The sequence below is a fragment of the Sparus aurata genome, chromosome 11 (assembly GCF_900880675.1).
Source record: "Sparus aurata chromosome 11, fSpaAur1.1, whole genome shotgun sequence".
Lineage (NCBI taxonomy): Eukaryota > Metazoa > Chordata > Actinopteri > Spariformes > Sparidae > Sparus > Sparus aurata.
In genome coordinates this window covers 94631-115811 of record NC_044197.1, presented here as the reverse complement: position 1 = coordinate 115811, position 21181 = coordinate 94631, and the positions used below count along the sequence as shown (strand labels likewise).

General features: G+C 42.2%; 1 protein-coding gene across 1 annotated transcript in view; it reads right to left on the bottom strand.

The window, feature by feature from the left end:
• Window positions 1-21181, bottom strand: part of wdr18 (WD repeat domain 18) — a 36974-nt gene that overhangs the window by 11051 nt on the left and 4742 nt on the right. The window contains exons 2-7 of the mRNA XM_030434244.1: window positions 17214-17324; window positions 16922-17055; window positions 15729-15870; window positions 12228-12371; window positions 10928-10992; window positions 10644-10768 (exon numbers count right to left, since the gene is read on the bottom strand). Coding sequence (XP_030290104.1) covers window positions 10644-10768; window positions 10928-10992; window positions 12228-12371; window positions 15729-15870; window positions 16922-17055; window positions 17214-17324 — 721 coding nt within the window. The remainder of the gene's footprint in view (window positions 1-10643; window positions 10769-10927; window positions 10993-12227; window positions 12372-15728; window positions 15871-16921; window positions 17056-17213; window positions 17325-21181) is intronic.

The window sequence follows — 21181 nt, the reverse complement described above, 5'->3', positions numbered from 1 at the left end:
ATTTAACCCAGACGTGGGTTTTTCATGAACTTTGGGTGGGCAGCCGGGTTGAGAACTGTGCTCAGTGAGCAGAACATCTGGGGTTATTGTCATGTCTGAATTATTATTGACTACGTATGATTGAACGAGTAGCTACACGTCATTTGGACTGGCCATCCAAAATGAATGTTCACATATTTTTCACTGTACAAAATTAGCACTTTAACTGTTGTTGTTTGAATTGTGGTTGGTGTCAATACATTTTTCTAAACGCAAACATCAGTCTCTTGTTTACTCCCTCCCAGTTCGTAGCCTGGTCTTTTGGTCGAGGGTCTATTTTGATGCTGCATTGTGGTTACTAGTCCTAGCCTCAAGCTAACTTACTGTGGGTGCTACACCAGCCTCTGCCAAATTAAACACTTATAAATGTATTTGCAAGTGAGAGTTTAAAGATGGCTTTTCTAATTGCATTGCTTTTTTCGGGAATAATGAGACATTGCGAGTCTGTTCAGGCATTCGAATCTAAACTTAAATCTTTTTGCCTTTACTTTCATCTAGTTGCTTATTTTTGTTTGCCCATCATCATTTTCCTTCTGGAGGGTCTGCTTTTCTGAGGTTCCAAGGTCTAAGGTTAAAGGGTCTCATATGCCGCTTTGCTACCTGCTTGAAGGTGAGTCCTAAAGCAATGATACGCTTGTCTCGATCTCCGCAGTGCTATCAAAGAATCACCACTAACAAAGTGGCTCAGCAAATTCAGTTACAACACATTTAACTTCTTCACAATAAAAGCCCCCCATTATTTAGTCATTTAAAGGTCCCATATTATGAAAAACACCTTTTCTCTGGTCTCTACATACACTTCTCAAGAAAATTAAAGGAACGCTTTTTTTATTGGGTATGGCATGAGGTCAATTGAACCTGTCTGATAATGATCTGGTCGGTTAAGCAGCAGAGGGTGTTGTTAATCAGTTTCAGCTGTATTGGTGTTAATGGAATTAACAACAGGGGCACTAGAGTGGCAACAATGAGAAAACCCCCAAAACAGGACTGGTTTTGCAAGTGGAGGTCATTTCAAGTTTCTCCCTCTTGATCTTTTTTGGCTGGTTCACTAGTGCTGGTTTTGGCCAGAGTCATTATCACTACTGGCAGTATGAGGCGATTCCTTAACCCTACAGAAGGTGCACAGGTTGTCCAACTCCTCCAGGATGGCACATTCACATGTGCCGCAACAAGGAGATTTAATGTGTCTTCCAGCACAATCTCCAGAACATTTCAGGAGACAGGCAGTTACTCTAGGAGAGCTGGACAGGGCCATAGAAGGTCCTCAATCCATCAGCAGGACCATTATCTGCTCCTTTGGGCAAGGAGGAACAGGTTGAGCACTGCCCGTGCCCTACAGAATGACCTCCAGCAGGCCACTGGTGTGAATGTCTCTGCCATGAGGGTGGCCTGAGGGCGCGACGTCCTGTAGTGGGCCCTGTGCTCACCGCACAGCACCGTGGAGCTCGATTGGCATTTGCTAGAGAACACCAGAATTGACAAGTCCGCCACTGGTGCTCTGTACTTTTCACAGATGAGAGCAGGTTCACCCTGAGCACCTGTGATGGACGTGAAAGAGTCTGGAGAAGACAAGGAGAACGCTATGCTGCCTGCAACATTGTTCAGCATGACAGGTTTGGTGATGGGTCAGTGATGGTCTGGGGAGGCATATCCATGGAGCGATGCACAGACCTCTACTGGCTAAAAAAAGGCAATCTGACTGCCATTAGGTATCGGGATGAAATCCTTGAACCCATTGTCAGACCCTTCGCTGGTGCAGTACGTCCTGGGTTCCTCCTGATGCACGACAATGCCTGGCCAACTGTGGCAAGAGTATGCAGGCTGTACCTGGAGGATGAAGGAATTGATACAATTGAATGGCCCTCACGATCACCTGACTTAAACCCGATAGAATACCTCTGGGACATTACGTTTTGGTCCATCAGGCGTCGCCAGGTTGCTCCTCAGACTTTACAGGGGCTCAGGGATGCCCTTACACAGATCTGGGAGGACTTCCCAGAAGACACCATCCATCATCTCATTAGGAGCATGCCGCGATGTTGTCGAGCATGCATACAAGCACGTGGGGGGCTACAAAAGACATTGAGAAGCATTTTGAGTTGCAGAAGTTAAATTTTGGCAAAATGGACTAGACTGCCACATCATTATTTCTTGGCTTGGCTGGAATGAAAGCCTGCAGCCACAACAGCCCTTAACTGGATCAGTTTGAGACCCCTGCATTAAAAGATGTGGCATCCTTTCGTTCCTAAGACATTGCCCTGTCCATATCTGTATAGATATCCAACATAATTTTTTTTCACATCGAGATCTGATGTGTTTTCAAAGTGTTCCTTTAATTTTTTTGAGCAGTGTATATAAGCTGGTCCTCCCTGAGCCTGCCAACTCCCAGAATGAGGAAAGCAAGCCATTCCTGCATGGTCTCTGCAGCCCACCCACTGGTAAAACGTTGCTCCTACAGGCTGTTCAGACTCTAGACATTTTCATAGGCCGGCCTCCTCTGAGCGGTGATAGGAGATATCCAAGAAGGGGGCGTCCATCCCCGATGTGAAGTTCGGTGTGTCCAGCGGTAAGATAGTAGTGTTTCGCATGTCTGTTATTGGTTGTATAAATCAACATTAGTGCCTATATTCTGTGCCAGCTACAGAACAACAGAAGAGACAGTGGTTGCGTTTCATTTTCAATGACAACGTGCCGGCTACAGCTCGTGTTGGCTTGTATGTGTGTGCTAACCACCTCACATCGGACTGCTTCAGTAACGAGGGTCAGTACAAAGCTGGCTTTGCTTCGACACTGACCCTCGTTAAAGGATCATTCCCAACCATACCGGACCCAGCAACTGCACCCGAGCCACAGGTAAGTGTCGCCACGTTTTGATAGTATTTACAGTTGCCTACGAGTATGGTGAAGTCAGCTGGAAATTGGCTAACAAGTTAGCTCCTCTAACTAGTTCAGTCCACTATGCAATGGCATTTGAAGCGAGTTTGATGTTAATAATATTATGATGGAGCTTGGTTGTCACAGTAAAAAGTCTGGAAACATGTGCAGACTGGAGACAGAGACGATTCGAATAGTGTCCAAGAGTTTGGAGACTGTGTTGGAGACAAACACAGCTTTCGCCAGCTGTTAGCCATTAGCTACATGGTAGTAACTGTAACAACACATAGAACAAACTAACGTCATTCAGAGACACTAACCATTCTGAAACGTCCTGCTGCAGCCACAGAGTCTGTACTTCTACAGGAGCCTCTCCTTCTGGGTCCGAATCTGGGTCAAACTGGTATGGTTGAATGAAAAAATCTCGGCGAGCCATAGTGTTACATCCACTGTAAAACATTAGCGCATGCTACCGCTAGCGTAAGAGGCATGTCTCACTGAGAGGGGCATGTAGCAGGCAAGGCAGGCGGTGACAGACGGGGCTCATTAGCATTTAAAGGTGCAGGCACAGAAACAGCTGCTCTCAGTAAGGCTAACTTTAGCGACATTTAGACGGCTGAAATTCAGGACCGGGGATGGGTTTGGGGCAATGCATTTCAAACACAGTTGTTGGAACTCTGACAGCTGTGTGAAATTGATGAAAAACAGTATAATATGGGACCGTTAAAAGCTTCTGCATTGGAGCAGCATAATAGGAAACATTGCGTTTCAGCAGCAGTAACTAACTTACCGCCTGAAAGTGAACACGACTAAACAGTAAAACACAGCAGATGTTAGAAAGAGCAAACAGGACGAGAGAAACTAAAGAGATTCAGTTAGAAGCTACAAAAGTTCTGAGAGCTGAACACAATGATTTTATAGACTTCTCTCAGGTATCCTGCACAGACATGAGTTCAGTATCGATTTGAGGAGGAGATAGATGATTGTTTTACGGGTTGGTTGCAGTGGTTAGACGTCACCACATCACACTGTGTACCTACTCAGTGTCCCGGGACATTTCAGGACAAACAGCAGATAAACCAAGGACCAAGGTGGTGGTGTGCACAAACTCAGCGGTTCAGAGCTCTCTCTTTTGGTGCACGTTTTTGATGTTTTTGCTTGTATGGTGTGTGTGTTTGTTCACATTAAGCCGGGCGAATAACATCTACAGCCGACCAGAACTTCTAAAATTGGGCAAGCAAGGCATTATAGCTAAGTGTCTTTGCTCACACGAGATACTGGTGGACATAGCCAAGACGTGAGAAGGAGGCAGAGGCGGCGAAGGGACAGGAAGCAAAGACGGGGCTGCAGAACCGGCACGCTAGCTAGGCTCCACAAGCAAGCCATTCAAACCAATGCTTCCTAGCATTTTCCTAATAAATGAGAGATCCCTCACAGTGTTTCCCCCAGTATTTTTTGAGACTGTGGCGCTGGCGAGGGGGCCTGGAGCCGGAACACCGGAACTCTGTAATGGTTGGACCAAATGTCTTCGCGTCTTCGGTACTGGCAAGTCAAGGGTAGCTTGAGCAATGAAGTGGCATGTTTAAATCGACCAAAGTTCTCCTTTAAGTCACTAAGACATTAAAGATTGAAGAATTTCCTGCGAGCGCAGACTCTGCAGATGTTCTGCTGAAGTGTCCTTGAGCAGGATGGCAAGCTTCCACGTGCTGCCTCATTAACAGTCTCTGTGGACGAAACTGAAATGCTCAAATGTAAATGAGAAGAGACACAAACAGGGCTGAAGGCTGAGAACACGCCCTTTCTGTTGACATCACAGCGGGTCAATGAAACTTCGCTCTGGTCGCCACAAGGACACACCATGAATAACTCAAAGAGACACAGAGGGGGTGATGAAGGAGGACAGTCAGATATCCTCCAAGAGTGATATCACACAACTCTCTGAGACGCTTCCCATTACACTGAATTATACTGGTTCACAATTATATTATATTCACAGGTGATATTTAATATAGACAAGAAAATTGATAGAATCTGAATGAAAATAAAAACAGTTTGAATTCTGTCAGACATTAAATCTAACCCTACATTAACGTGTTTAATTCAAAAAGCTGAAACCTGTGATGACCTGCATAGTTTTGAAGAAACACGTTTGTCTCTTTCTTAATGGGTTGTCCAGGTTGGTTCTTAACATGTTGTTAAAAAGGTTTTCTCACCTCAACATGTCCTCACTGCTGTAAATCATAAATAAAACTCTTCTGAACTGAAACTCTTCCCGTCTGGATCAAACCAGTCTGTGATGGAGGATGGAGGTTTGAACTGAAATGTTAAAGTATATTTCTTGCTTGTTGTGGTAATAGAACCGCAAATTATCTCCTACTCAATTACAAATATTGATCAGCAGCTTGGCTCTGGCTGCTGGAATTACACTAATGGTCTAAATCTGGTCCAACATAGAGAAATAAATCAGACAGAGTGTTAGAGGCTGTAGAGCTGCCAACACACTGCAGAGAAAACACCCTGCAGACACACACTGACTCAACAGGAGAACACACCTGGATTCTCAAGGACTGACCCGACAACACACCTGGACTTACAGGGACTGACCCGACAACACACCCTGACTTTCAGAGACTGACCCTTCAACACTTTCAGGGACTCGATTGAGAACACACCTGGACTCTCAGGGACTGAGGATTAGTTGTAGAGGTTCACTGGACATATATATATACATATATATAAACATGTTTTGATCCCATTTAGGGTGAGGGGATATTTTTTGAGCCTTTTATTTTCCTGAATGATGAAGTGTGGAATAAACAGTTTCATAAAGCACGCATATTTGCCCTTTCTTATGTTGTTAAAAGTATTCAGAACATGAAAAAAATACATTAAGGTACATTTAGAACAGAAAAAAAAAAAAAAAAAAAAAAAAAAAAAAAAAATATATATATATATATATATATATATATATATATATATATATATATATATATATATATATATATATATATATATATATATATGTGTGTGTGTGTGTGTGTGTGTGTGTGTGTGTGTGTGTTTTTAAATGTTGAAAAGGACTGGATAAACAAACATTTCTATTCAATAGAGATCATTTACTGTTTTATGCTGCTGACAGTTTCATCTTTCATCTGTGACAATCAAACCTCTGAAGAGAAATAAAATCTAAAATAAATTAATCTCATATGAAGCTGATAAGATGTGGAAATCGGTCATGTTCTGTTTTAATTAATTAAATTTAACTCATCTTTCAGTTTGTGAATAAGCTGTTGCTTATTCTGCACGTGCCTGTGGGAAATAAGGGCAAGGAGCCATTTAGTAAATCAGACTTCATGTGAATGTTTAAAATCAATGTTAAACACCACAAAGACAATATATTTAATGTATCACTGACTTTTGTAAATATATGTTTAATGTTAATCTGATTTTAAACATGCTTCGACAGATGCAACAAGCACCTGTTTGGATCATCACAGGTGATTATGGTTATGGTTATGGTTAAGGTTTTATGGCTGTATAAAGGAGATTACTAAATAGAGACTTCAGAAGAGAGTTTGTATGTTAATGATTGATTTTAGTTATATATCACACAAAACAGAATTCTTTTTATGTAATTAACCTATAACTTTACAAATTATTTTATGTGTTTTTTGTTTTCTTATTGAATTAATAACGTATTGTCAAAGATGAATCTTGACAAACATTTTTACCACAAGTCTCATTTTGAATTTGCTCTGGAGCTTTCAGGCACTTAGCATGAGCTGCTGCTGAATGTTCTTGTTTTAAGGTGGATAATTAAGTTAATTCCACTGTGTTGGAATGCTCAAACTCGTTATAAAACTATATACATTTCTTTGTGGAATTAAAGACATAAACAAAGTCTCTGGTTCTTCTGGTATTCTCCTGGTATTCTCCTAACATGCAGACGGACGTGAAGCAGCTAAATCTGAATCTTGAGATGAGATTAATTGGTTTGAAATGCTGCCGTCATGGAGGATGAAGCTTTTCTTTTAACAGTCTGGCTCTTTGTGAGCAACATCGGCAGCTGCAGGAAGACAATCCCAATGCATGACGGAGGCGGGGGACGACCACAAGTCCATCCATCCGTCCAGCCAGAGGAAGGATTATCGTCTCCTGACAGTCCGTTTGAAGTGAGGAGGCCCTCAGCACAGAGAGGATTCGCTTAATTACAAAGTGCCAGTCATGATCACGGCGGGGCGTTTCTTCTTCATGTTTCTGTCAGACGCAGCACGATCACTTATTATGAATGAGACAGGAAAGTAAAAGCTCCTCCGGAGAGATGGAGGCCGGCGGGTCAGATGGCTCATTAATAACTCTGCAGCAGCAGAGACGAAGGAATTATTTCAACCAGAGAGGTTAAATTCACCTTCACCTCCAGAGACTCTGAGAGACATTGGGTCTGACCCGACTCCACCTCAGCTGACTTAAAATCAGCTCAACAGGGATGCAGCAGATGATAATGAACAGATTAAAGACAAGAATCGCAGTGTCAGTCAATACAATCACAGCACAACTACCAGAGCAGCAAATTAAGGGCTCAAATATCAGTTTAGAAATAATCATATTGATTAAGACTGTAAAAATGAACACATTCGTTACAAGAATAATAATCATCATGAATTTTCAGGTAGGATCAACAGGACATGTTATTTTCGCTTTCAGCCACGCCAGTGCGTATTGGCAATGCGTGTTTTGAAAAAATGCGTGGAAGAAGACGGTAGAAGATGGCAGAAATGCAGCCTTTGGTCGGGAAGAAAGGCAAAGTGAATTCTGCGGTGTTGAAACACTTCGGTTTCGAGGAGTCTGACTCGGAACAAACAAAGATATTGTGCAAGATGTGTCACGCGACCATGTCTGCACCTCAAGGGAACACGACCAATTTATTTAACCATTTAAAGTCCACACAGAGTAATACATGACCAAGTAGTGAAAGAACAAAAACATGAAAAGCTCCTCAACTCCTGCCACCGCCACACAGTCCTCAATTAAGGACACACTTTACAATGCCACCACATATCCACCCAGCTCCCACAGGCATGAAGGAATAATGGATGCCATCACATACGTGATTGCCAAAGACATCTGCCCTATCAACACCGTTAGCGACCCGGGGTTCAATAAACTGACTAACACATTGGACAAGCGGTATGTGTGACCATCACGTCACCATATCAGCAGAATTGCGCTGCCTGCCCTTTATGACAAATGTCGCGGAAAAGTTGCAAGAGAAGTGTCAATAATCGAGCAGCCCTAATGGAAGGATCATTAGTCTGGATGACTGACTGACCATTTGATTAGACTAGTGCAGTGCCCGTAAGAAAAGTGTATTCCTATAAAAAAGTGGGAGGTTAAGCAGCTTTTTCATGGATGGCCAAATGAGGCTGTGTTTGAAGGTGGGACATCAGGGATATTTAGGTTTTTGTGAAATCCGATATTCCAGGGTATAATTGGCTGCTTTTGGCTATTTTTGATTTTGCCATTATATTTCATCTTAAAAGCTATTTACTTGGTGTCATTATTTTCAGCACAACCTCACATGTGTGACTGTACAGTTATTTTTTTTATTTTGACATACTGTTAGATTTTTTTACTGTGAAAACCACAAATATGTTTAACAAACCATTTTTTATTTTTATTTTTTACTTATAATGCAAATATAAATTGTTGTTTATCTAAATGTGTGCATAAATTTAAAAACATTACAAAGTTATATGTAACTATTTACATTTAAATGCAGGCAATGCTCAGGTCTGCCTGTGCTCCTGCCTGCTGGATGAAGAGCTGCACTGCCTGCTCCACATTCAGCTTCTCCTCAGTGTTCTGACTCATTTAACAAAAAAACGACTCCACTACTCACTAAACACACTACACCAAACACTACATAACACACTAACTACACACTCCAAACACGCTAAATGTCACAAATCTCTCAACTCTCACACACACCGACCATCGTTGCCTGTCAATCATCCGCCTACGTCCCTCCCACAACTTCCTGTTCCTCAACAACCAAACTTGCTGCTTGGACACTTTCGTGACAAAAGCCCGTTTTTACCATTTCTTCCTGCACCAGACACAAAGCAAACGTGACGGCAATGTTCGCGAAAAAGCGTGGCGGACATTATTTACCCTAGGTCCGGTTTTGGACGTGCCGATGCTTCCGGTCCGTCACTTCGGGAGGTGGGCCGTGTAGCTAGCGACTAGCAGCTAGCTAGCAGCTAGCTACACACAAACATCCACAGATTCCGATTCCACTTTGTTGTCCGCGCGTCTCCGGATCTCCTCAGACCCGAACAGAGTCGGTCCGGACTCGTTTAATCTCATTAATCCACAACAGTCGGGATTAGAACGGGACCGAACTGCCGGCAAAATCCCGGTCCAGCTCGCGCCGCTGCAGGTATAAATCTGCTTGTTTCTTAAGGTGGGGGGTCGCGGTGGGCTCTGCAGTGATTGGCTCTGGTGCGCACGTGACTGTAGTGGCTCCGGTGGACAATGCTCGTGGAATTTGTAAAGCATTTATGAAATAATTTATTAACGGTATCATTGCAGTCCAAACAAATGCGAAATAGCACACTCTTGAACCACATAGCAGTCATGTTGAAACTCTCAGGTCAGTCTGATCCTGATCCGCAGAGATATTTGAGGAACACACACACACACATGCACACACACACACACACACACACACACACACACACACACACACAGACAGACAGACAGACAGAGGTTATTTGCTTTTATAGAGAGATGACTGATTGGAGTTTGACAAATAGTCAGTCTGAACATGAAACACAACAGTGGAATGTTGGTGAAGGTTCTCAGCCATCCGGGTCATGGTAAACCTAGGTGCTGTATCGTAGTGGACTGGACCTGTTTCAGTTTGTTGAAGCTGTTTCTCCTCTCATCCAAGAGGCTTCTTTACTTCTAAGGAACTGAAAGGGCTGCAGGGTTTTACACTCTATATGGAAGTGTTCTTGCAGAGTGTGGGAGTGTCCAAGTGGGTGTGGGAGTTACTTACATAGTATGGAAGTGTCCTTACAGAGTCGTTAAGGACACGTGTGAACACTCAGTTTCAGAGTTGTTAGTGGGCTCGACTGTTAAACTTGCTTGTTTTGTGTTGTGCCTTTATTGTGACGGAGCCCAGGTCTTTACAAATACTTTACCATGAAGGAGCCTGAATGTTCTTATGGTGAAAATGTGAGAGATTCATTGTGAAAGAGCTGTAGGCTTTGATCATAGAACAATAAGATGGTGGCTATGTCTCAGAAGGTTGATCAGGTTGTCCAGTAATCAGAAGGTCGTGGGTTCGATCGCTGGCTCCAGAAGTGTCTGTAAGTGAAATACTGAACCACTGAAGAACAAATCAACCTCCGAAGGGATCCAACATGGATCATCTTTAATTTTCTTTTCTCAAAGTAAAATCATGTCCAGGCTGATGTTGATGTATGACGACTGACTGAAGAATTCAAGGCAGCTCGTTTTGAGCTGACTCGAGGTGAACAGGTGACAGTAAGTTGCCCTGAATATCAACATGCTGTGTGGTCATTCTGTGATTCAGCTTCCCTTTGTGTTCATTGTAACTTTACTGGTTTACTGGATTTGTCTTGAGATATGATGAAATGAGATTCAGAAGTGAAGACGATAATTTCTCATTGTTAACGTCAGCTGCACCAGGGGGCAGAGCTTACCTTTGTGAGCGAGGCAGCGGATGCTCTGTTTGCTTTGGATGTCCCAAAGTCGAACTGTCTCGTCATGAGACCCAGAGAGCAGGAGCGTCCCGTCCATCGACACAGACAGACACGTCACCATGTTCCTGAGGGAGACGTCAAAATGACTTAAAATCATGAATCTGATGTAATCTGAGTCGGAGATGGATAAAACTATGGAGGAGCTGAACTGAAACCAGCCTAATGTCTTATTCTATTCTGAGGACATGCAGACAAAGTTCAAGTTCTACCTGTTGATATCTCACCTGTGTCCTTTGAACACCTGGTTCCCATTGTTGTCAGACTGGAACGATCTGTCTCGACTGAGACTCTGAAACAAACAGTTCAAACAGTTCATCTTTATCGACACATATCAACATTTTCAAACTCAATAACATGACCAGATTAAAGACAACCTCACTATCCACACGTCCTCATGTCCCACTGCTCAGGCTGGGCGATCAATCGGTAAAATTAATTAATTCAAGTTTGTGGTTTAGGACCATTTTAAAAAATGTAATCGATTTTCTCTTTAACTTGCTAAGTCGCTGCTCCCCTTTGGCTCCTGTAGGTCATAGTTGGCCCCGCCCCCCCGCATTTACTTTCCACAGAGAAACAAACACAACATGCAGCGAGCCAAGAGTTCGTTCCTATAAAGGAACTGTCTCGTCAGTAGTTCAGCTCTGTAGCGTCGGACCTCGAACAAACCACGGTGTAAAGTTTGTTTAAAGGCTGCTGTAACTAAAGGCAGCAGGTGCGGCGGGGCCGGAGTCCCTCAAACGAGCCGGTGCCAGGTACAAGGCAGGCGTCGATGGGATCCAGGAACCGCCGAGGCACGGCGAAGGCATGAATACGTCCATGTCCTGTCTGGGAAATGGACGAAGATTGTGCCAGTCAGACTTTCAGCTTCACCAACCGGCCGCCGCGTCTGCTGCGGCGGAGGGGACGCTTCCGCCGAGGGGGTGGAGCAGAGGCCCCGCACAGGTGAGTCGGGATCCCCGCTATGCGTAAATGCACGTAACTCTCCGACATTATGTCGAAGGTCCAAAAGAGCCTGGCGATCATACACCAGCAGAGACTCGATCTGATTAGTGCCAAAGGTTATAAACAACAGAAACATCAGCCATCGTAGGAGCAGCAGGCAACCAGCAACACTCAGCGGCGCCATCTTGCCCTGACAAACGAGCTTGCGTTCTGAAACTACCAATGAAGACTTACACTTACACTTACACAGACTTAAACTTCCTCAGAGATGGAAGACAGTTTCATCAGTTCAGTTGGAGGGTGGGGGAGGATGGGTGTATTGGTGGAGGCCAAGCTCTGTGGTTTGTTTAGAGGATTAACTCAGTGAAGCTTTCAAATGTTAATGTGTTGTGAGAAATCTTTCATTGTTCATAGATAAGAAAAGATGAACAAAGAGCGAATGGTGAGAAGAATCATCAGACACTGACACATCCTCATCCACATAATGACACATCTCTCTTTTACATGAACTCTTTAAAGTAAAGTAAAAGCTCCGACCACTGATGTCTAGATGAAGGATGTAAAGTGTAGAGTGAGACTCACCTGGCTGCACAGAGACACCTGGAAAATGTTTCCATCACTGCCTCCACAGAATAGGAAGTACTCGCAGGGGTCAAAGGTCACAGACATGATCTCCACATCAAATAGGACAGATAGGAGCAGCTCACCTGAGGACAACTCCCACACCTGGACAGACAGACAGACACGTCCGTAAATAAACAGGTCACTGGTTCAGACTAACACCTGGCTCACAAATTTCAAATGAAGGAATTCTGATTCTGATTCTGATGACCTGCCTGATCCCCCATAAGAGCTGTGTCTCACAGTCAACAGTTGCGTTTGGAGCATTACAGTTTCTTCTCTTTGGAAACTAAATAAACAAGTTCAGCTCAGAGCATTTAAGAACCCTGCGAATCTTTGACATTCTTTTCAGGTAATCATAATTTTCACAGTCAACAGCAGGATGATTCTGTTTTAACTGAAACTGAACTTTTGTAGTTTCTTCAGTGGTCTCTGCTGATGCATTATTTTTCTTTAATTAATTATATTGTTTGTATTTTGTCTTTGAAATTTGAAAGTTTATCAGAAGGAAGAGACTTCTAGAGATGTGAAGTGATGATAAGAGGATGAGATTCATCTCGGTTGACCTTTAACCCCTCCAGTGTAACAAAGCTGCTGGCACTTCAAAATTGGATTATTTAAAATGTGAGCAGCAGAGGCGCCTCAGCTCTCGTTTAACACCTCCAAACCATCCGTTAAGATGTCACAGCAAGCTGACGTTTCATTGCCGAGACTCCGCCTCCTGAGATGTATGCTTAAGGATTTTACCAAAAATAAAACCAGATCTGAGGACAAGGAGAGATGCTTTGTGTTTACAGAGATTAATCATTCTGATCAGAGGTGATCAATGTCACAGTAACACTGTGTGCATGTGTCAACAGGTGCAGGTGTATCGATACTGTAGAAAAGGATTTAGGGACTGTTTCAAATACTCTTAATCAATATTTATCAATCTATTGATACATTGATGTACACTAATATACTAATCTATCCATCTATGTCACTGTGTTGTCGGACTGATGGTCCAACAAAGTATTGCCATAACGACAAAGCTCTCATGTCAGGCTCAGTTAGAGAGGTGGAAAACTAAGTTTCTGGCAGAAGAAATCTCTGCTGTTAGACTGCAGCAGAAGGAGATCCTGGACCTGCTGGAGGAGGTGAAGTCGCTGAGACTACAGAATGAGGAGATAAACAGGGGCCTCGCCTACCTGGAGAGCAGAGTAGATGACTTGCTTTCAACGGGGGGAGGCCTGAGAAATGGATGCTGACTCAACTGAACTACAAGTGGCTGCCTTCCTTCACTCCAAGGGGATTACATTGGACTGCCCAAAAATCAAGGCATGTCGCCCTCTGCCCCCAAAAAAGACCAACGATAAAGCAGCCATGACAGCGGGTTGGTCAACAGAAAACACAAAACTACTTTGTTCAAACAAGGAAAGAAGACATTCAAATTCACTGATCTTGTAGAATTTCAAACAGCACCAATACTGTTCAGTGTCAGACAGTAAAGAAATATTAAAAAACTACTTTTTGATAGAGAGGGGGGTTATGATTTTTCATAATTTTTTGAAAGTTCACTAGCTGGTTATGATTGTTATTGTCTGGTTGTTCATTTATGTATTATTTTGTTTTGTTTGTTTGCTGAAATGAATGTGGGTATATAAATAAATAAATAAATGAATTAATACAAACATGGGAGTGGGCAACTCTGCTTTATGCAAATATATATTTATTTTTATTGCAACAGTCCAAAAGAACAGATACTGTCCAGAATATTCTCCAGAATAACCTCAAAGGTTCTGTACCATCAAAAAATATGCTATATGACAAACAAACTCAACAAGCAACATCAGATGGACACACTGCACTGCTTAGCTGAGACTGGGCTGAACCGGTGCTGACTCAGTTCACATCCACAGTAAATGTTAATAACTTTGTTCTTACGGAGAGAAACATCAGGCAGGTTTAAAGGTGAACTTGTCATTCAAAGGACTCTTTTCTTTATCCATTCCTGTTCATGGCTGTTTCTTTCTGCTGCCATAAGTATGTGCATTAATCAATTAAAAGAAACATGTGTCAACATGTTATTATTGAGTTATCTTTGACTTTTGACGTGTAATTAGAATTGCCTGTTTTGGTGTGCACTCTTCTTTTGTTGCTTTGTTTACGGTATAAAAAATTGTAAATCAGTCAGTCAAAAACAAAAATATGCTTTTTATATCTGATCTGTGCAGTTTTACATATGACAGAAACACTAAAATGGAACTTCCTTTAGAAAACATCACATTTAAAGAAAAATGATTTTATTTAATGGACAGGTAACTGAGCTATGATCAGCTGAAACAACAAACAACAAACCAAACTTAATTAAAAAAATGTCTGGTTCTGAGACAAAGATCCAATTTTTATAAGAATAAAAAAAAATTGTGACAATGGAAATAATGTGGTCATTGTTTAAAACGAGAATACAATGTAATGTAAAAATGAACTACATTAAGACTGAAACACGAGTAGACCTCAAACAACAATGTTCTTCTGTATTTCACTATATCATCGAGAAAAGATGGTCAAATTAGAACAATACCAGCGTGTGAACTAGGGGTGGGAATCGAGAACGGGTTCCAACTGACCAATTCCATCGGAACTGTATGCCTCCAACGTTATCGATTCTTCTTAACGATTCTCTCATTTCCCTGCCTGCACAAGGTTTTCCGTTGTTCCTGAAATTTTGCGTTGCGGTACATTTGCGTCACTCTCCGCGGTGACTCAGACCTTCAACTGCGAAGCAGCATCATGGAGAGAAGGAAGCGATCTAAAGCCTGGCTGCGTTTCACCAAACAAGATGAGAATTCTACCGTGTGTAATCAGTGCAATGCTGGAATATCGTGTAAGGGTGCAAACACCAGCAACATGCTAAAACATTTGTCTACCCAGCTTGGAATGAAGTACCAAGAATGTCATATGTTCGACCGCCTGCATACAAGTTCTAAGTTAGCACTTGTACGCAGGCGGTCGAACTAATTTATTTAGACTATATTTTCTTTCTACGCTATATCTTGTTAAGGTGTTGTTCAGTATGTTTAAGTTGAATATGTTCATGTTCACAGTCTTGTGCAGACATATTTTTGGGAAAAAATAAAATGGTTGCTTTTGGTACACAAGACTGTGTAGAACTCCTTTTTTGCCACTCAATGAACTACTCAGGAATCGATATGAGAATTAATAAGGAATTGGATTGATAGGCAGAATCGACAATGGCATTGATATCGATAGGCTCCTCTTTGGTCTTTTATTTTGAAAGGTTGAGGATGAGATAACATTTTCTCTCCCAGATTATTAATTGATCAGTTTTATCTGAACATACAAACGTGTGTGTGTGTGTGTGGGGGGGGGGGGGGGGGGGCATATTAAATAATATAGAATATACCCGTTTTACCTGTGCAAGTGTTCTTAACTGTACCTGTGCATTGACCTAAATCTTACCTTGACAGTTTGGTCCAAGGAGGCAGTGGCAAATCTGGCCTGAGCTCCCATTAGGCCACAGTGCAGGTCTGTGATTGGTAGAGAGTGACGAGACAGGACGTGACGTGGTTCAGGGGTGTGGCTCAAATCCAGCTGGATCACACTGAAGCACGCACACACGCACACACAAAAGAATGAGTTGGTCAAGAATAACTACACTTCCTCACACTGGTTCCACACTCAGAACCTCCTTTAGGAAACTGTGGATTCAGGTTCATGCAATGTTGGAGTACAGCTGCTGTGAACAGTCACTGATTCAGTCAGATCGATGTTTCTGTTAAACACTTGTTAACTCTGTCCTATCGTTTATATTCCTGATGATGTTTGTGTGACAGAAACTCCTCAGAGTCTCAGGGAGCACTGGGATGAAAAACATTATTTATTAAAAAGGAGGAAAATACTTTCTTCATATGATTTATGCAACTGAGCATTGATCAATATTAATCATAATGAAACTGATCACATTTTAATCAATGCAGATATTGAAGTGACAGAAAGCAACACACACCGACTCAAGATAAGCTCCTGCAGAGAGGAAGACATCAGAGCGATGAAGATGAAACATGTTTCATTACTGACAGCATCTTTAACATTCAGCTCAGGTTTCCCATCATCCCCTGCTGCATGATGACATCACATCACAGACAGAGGAACATTGGCCCGTTTCAACAGATGTATTGATTATTTTCTGATTATGATCAATGACATGTTTTCATTTGACACAGTGAGGCGGGATCAGCTGCCTCCTCCTCCTCATCTTAGGATCTAATTCTGAGTCTGACATTGATCAGAAACAACCAGCTGATCTATAAAAGAACAAAGACTGACAGAGATCTGAATGGACCAACCAGAAACCAGCATCATAGTCCAGAAAAAAATCAGTAGATTGTGATCAATGATGAAGAAAAACAAAGACTATTGATTAATGAGTCAAACAAAAAAAATAAATCACCAATCTGCCAATCAACTAATCAATCTATAGTTAATGTTGCTACAGTGTTACAGCTCCACCCAGTGGACATATGCCTCTTGTGCAGGTATACACACTGCATACCTGCACAACTGTACACACAAAGACTGTGACAGACTTGCTCAACACATAGAGTACATCATCATATCGTCACCTGTTTCAGGTGTGTTCAGATGTGTGTTACCTGGACAGACTCCACACCAGAGCCAGGTTGTCTTTTCCTGCAGAAACAAAATGGCTGCTGTCGTCTGTGAACTTCAGACAGGTAACATCCTGATAGTGACGACTGAGGACACACAGCAGCTTACCTGTGGACACCTGAACCAATCACAGAGGAGAAAGACAGACATGGTGTCAGTTTGTTCATTCCAAACTAATTTTATAATAACACTTATTTCTTAATTTAACAGATCAGAAATGCTTTTGTTTCCTCCAGCTGGTCTTCTGTGTTCATGTGAAAAAAGAAGCTGACTCACCTCCCACAGGTAAACGGCCTCAGCGACAGCGGCAGCAAGGAAGAGTCCATTGGGTGAAGCGGTCAGACAGGTGACCACACCTGGACAGACGATCTTCTGCTGCAGCTGATCCTGGAAGACAAACAGGAAGTCACGGATAATAGGTATCAAACTGTACTACGCACAAAGCTACAGTTACACTACAGAACTACAGTAACACTCCACAGAACTACAGTAACACTACAGAACTACAGTAATACTCCACAGAACTACAGTAACACTACAGAACTACAGTAATACTCCACAGAACTACAGTTACACTACAGAACTACAGTTACACTATAGAACTACAGTAACACTACAGAAATACAGAAACACTCCACAGAACTACAGTAACACTACAGAAATACAGTAACACTCCACAGAACTACAGGAATACTACAGAAATACAGTAACACTCCACAGAACTACAGTAACACTCCACAGAACTACAGTTACACTACAGAATTACAGTTACACTACAGAACTACAGTTACACTACAGAACTACAGTAATACTCCACAGAACTACAGTTACACTACAGAATTACAGTTACACTACAGAACTACAGTAATACTCCACAGAACTACAGTAACACTACAGAACTACAGTAACACTCCACAGAACTACAGTTACACTACAGAATTACAGTTACACTACAGAACTACAGTAATACTCCACAGAACTACAGTAACACTACAGAACTACAGTAATACTCCACAGAACTACAGTTACACTACAGAACTACAGTTACACTATAGAACTACAGTAATACTACAGAAATACAGTAACACTCCACAGAACTACAGTAACACTCCACAGAACTACAGCAACACTCCACAGAACTACAGTTACACTGCAGAACTACAGTTACACTACAGAACTACAGTAACGCTCCACAGAAATACAGTTACACTACAGAACTACAGTAATGTAGAAACGTGTCCGTTGTCTCCTCTCTCACAACAGAAGAGGCGATCTACATGCATTTATCGATTCCCCTCTCATCTACTTTCTGTGACACCATAATGGCCTGGCTCTTTCCCCCCCTTTCCCTCTTCACACTCCACTAGTGAGAAAACAACATGTGCTGGGCAATAAACATTGCCTGCGGGAAGAGACTGTCTGCTGAGTTCACGAGGGGGAGTCACCAGACCCCCAAAGCCTATCACTAAAGGGGGGAAGATGACCATTTGTTACCCTAAGTTCCCCTCTTCCTTGACTTATATAGAGCCTATGTTAACAGGCTATGGACATCCGAGACTCAGAAAGGTCTCATTCAGCATCTGGACTGCATTTTGTTTTACAGACTGTTTATAATTCAGTGCGCAGTGGTCACTGGATCACTTCAGGGTTGTCTCTGTTGTAACAGGCTTGTCACCAACAGACATCCTTCACATCTGGCATGGGCTATCAAAATGTCACACTTGTAAATTACGACACTCAACCCAGTCAGAGTGTCTCTACATTCACAGCAGGAGAAAAGAAGAGCCTTGATTTCTTTCTTAATGCTAAAAAAGTACTGAACTGTAATCTTATCCTTTGCAAGACAAAATATTCTTAATCAGCTTGATGAGACCTCAAACTACAGTTAGGAACCCCAGGTTTAATGTCTGGAAGTTTGATGGAGCCACAGTGCCACCTTGTGGTAAGTCTGGGTATAGTTAAAAGGAAAGTTTCTGAAACGGACGGATTTTACATTTATACTTATAAATATGATCACCTACCTCCAACATATTTATATTGAAAATACCTTTATTTCGAAACCCAAGCAAGAACGAAATTAATCCCCTTTTTGTATTCCTTTACATCGTAAAAAGTATCGTGCTCAAAGCCAGAAAAAGCTATTTTTGTTTTTGTATTTAGTGACTAAGAGAGACTCGTCCGGCCGGCGTTTTCTTTCCCAGTTATTTTATGCAAGAAGCCCAATCGATACATGTTCGGAGCTCCATAATTACCAATTCAAGATAGACTCTGATCAAACTCTTAACTATTATAAAGTCGGTGCAGTTTAACTGCTCAAGAGACTGTGAAGAAATTAGGGCTGAACGATATATCGTTATCGTATCTATATCTAGATATGAACATTCAAGATATTCATATCGAAAAAGCAACGATATAAACGATATAGATTCCCCCCTGCTCACCCTGCATGTACAGCTCTGGCAGTTACAACAAACATCGTTTTTACGATTGCCCTTGAATGCAACGCTAAGGCCAGCCAATCACAAACCTTATTTCATGCTTGCTTTGGATCGACAGCTGAAGCCAACCAATGACAAACATACAAGGGCGGGAGTGAGGGAGACGGAGACTGAGACGCACACACACTACATACAAGTGTTGCCAACTTGCCGACTTTCTCGCTAGATTTAGCAACTTTTCAGGCCCTCTTAGCGACTTTATTTCTTAAAAGTGACTAGCGACAAATTTAGCAACTTATTCAGATCATCAGGGGAAAAGTGAGAAATACATTATATTGTAATTCACGTGCTGCTCAGAGTGATCGCAGTCCACGGCTCCTCTGCAGCAGTGCCGGGGTCTCTCCCCTCTCACGCGGCTGCGCAGGCGGCAGGCTGGTGTGTGTGTGTGGGGGGCTGGCTGGGGCAGCAGGAGCGGACACTGCGGCCGCTCGCTCTGTGGATTTGAGCCCGTATAGCTGCCGTTTACTCTGTTTTGATCCGTTAATTCTCTGACTTAAGTCTTTTCTAGATTCAACTGGTACTTTACCAGCATTAACCTGAAGCTGCTGAGTCTCGATCTTCACTCTCACTCTCTCTCCAGATTAGGATGTCATCGTTAATCTTGTAAAAATGCACATAGTTCGTTTGATCTTCTCCCTCCCTTCACTGTTGTTACTTCATATATATTTGTCTCTGTAGTGAGTTTGTGATTATTTGGTAAAGACTTCTCTATCAACCATTTGTATATGGCTTAAAATAATCTCTTTATTTTTCTGAAAAATGCTTGGTTTTCACCGAACTCGTAGTCGCATCGTATCGATATTGAGATATCTGGCATGAATATAGAGATATGAAATTTTGTCCATATCGTTCAGCCCTAGAAGAAATCCACAGCCGAAAGAAGAAATAGCATTCAACCGTGCCCGGGCCACCTACAGCGCTCTCAAGCTAAAACTCTGCAGGGCCAGAAGTTGTCCTCAGTCGACCCTAGACGGCATCACTCTCCAGCGGTTCTGTAATCGCCGCTGGCTCCCTGCAAAGAGACTAAGCTGATCCAGAAACTCCGGAGTCCGGTACCCTTTCTTCTTCAACAAAAGTAGGATAAACATTTCACACGACAAGAGTCACACTTGAATGAAATTAGAGTTGGTGTTTGTGGAAGCTTCGAATATATATATATATCACAAATTCCAAGGCGTTGCCATATCGCCTCGTTAGAATAAATATTAATTCCGTAGTGGTGAATTACCGGTTCATAACACTAAAATCCACCATCGTTTAGAATTCATCTTGTCAGTATTTTATTTTACAATCTCCACAATTTCTGTTACTTGTTGTCACCTGTTTGAATTATCACCTCATATCATTTACTCTGCATTTATTTAGTCAATAAACATATTTAACCTTATGTCGTTGTCTGTGCCCGTTTAATTTTAAGTGGGAAATCGATGGGATTGTGGAAAGAATTCACGGCTTCAGAAGAGGAGCAAATATAGATATTGAAATTCAACAGATTGATTTGAGACTGATCTTTTCTGTTCAAGCCAAACTTGGACAGTTAATATTTTGACTAATTGCCTACGAGTTAGTCGCACAAAGAAACATCGGAGGTGGTGCCCCGTCTAAAAGTGTATTATTAATCGCCAGTGATTAATTACCCTTTTTATCAGAGTAGTGTCTCCTACAGTAACACTCCACAGAACTACAGTAACACTACAGAACTACAGTAACACTCCATAGAACTACAGTAACACTCCACAGAACTAC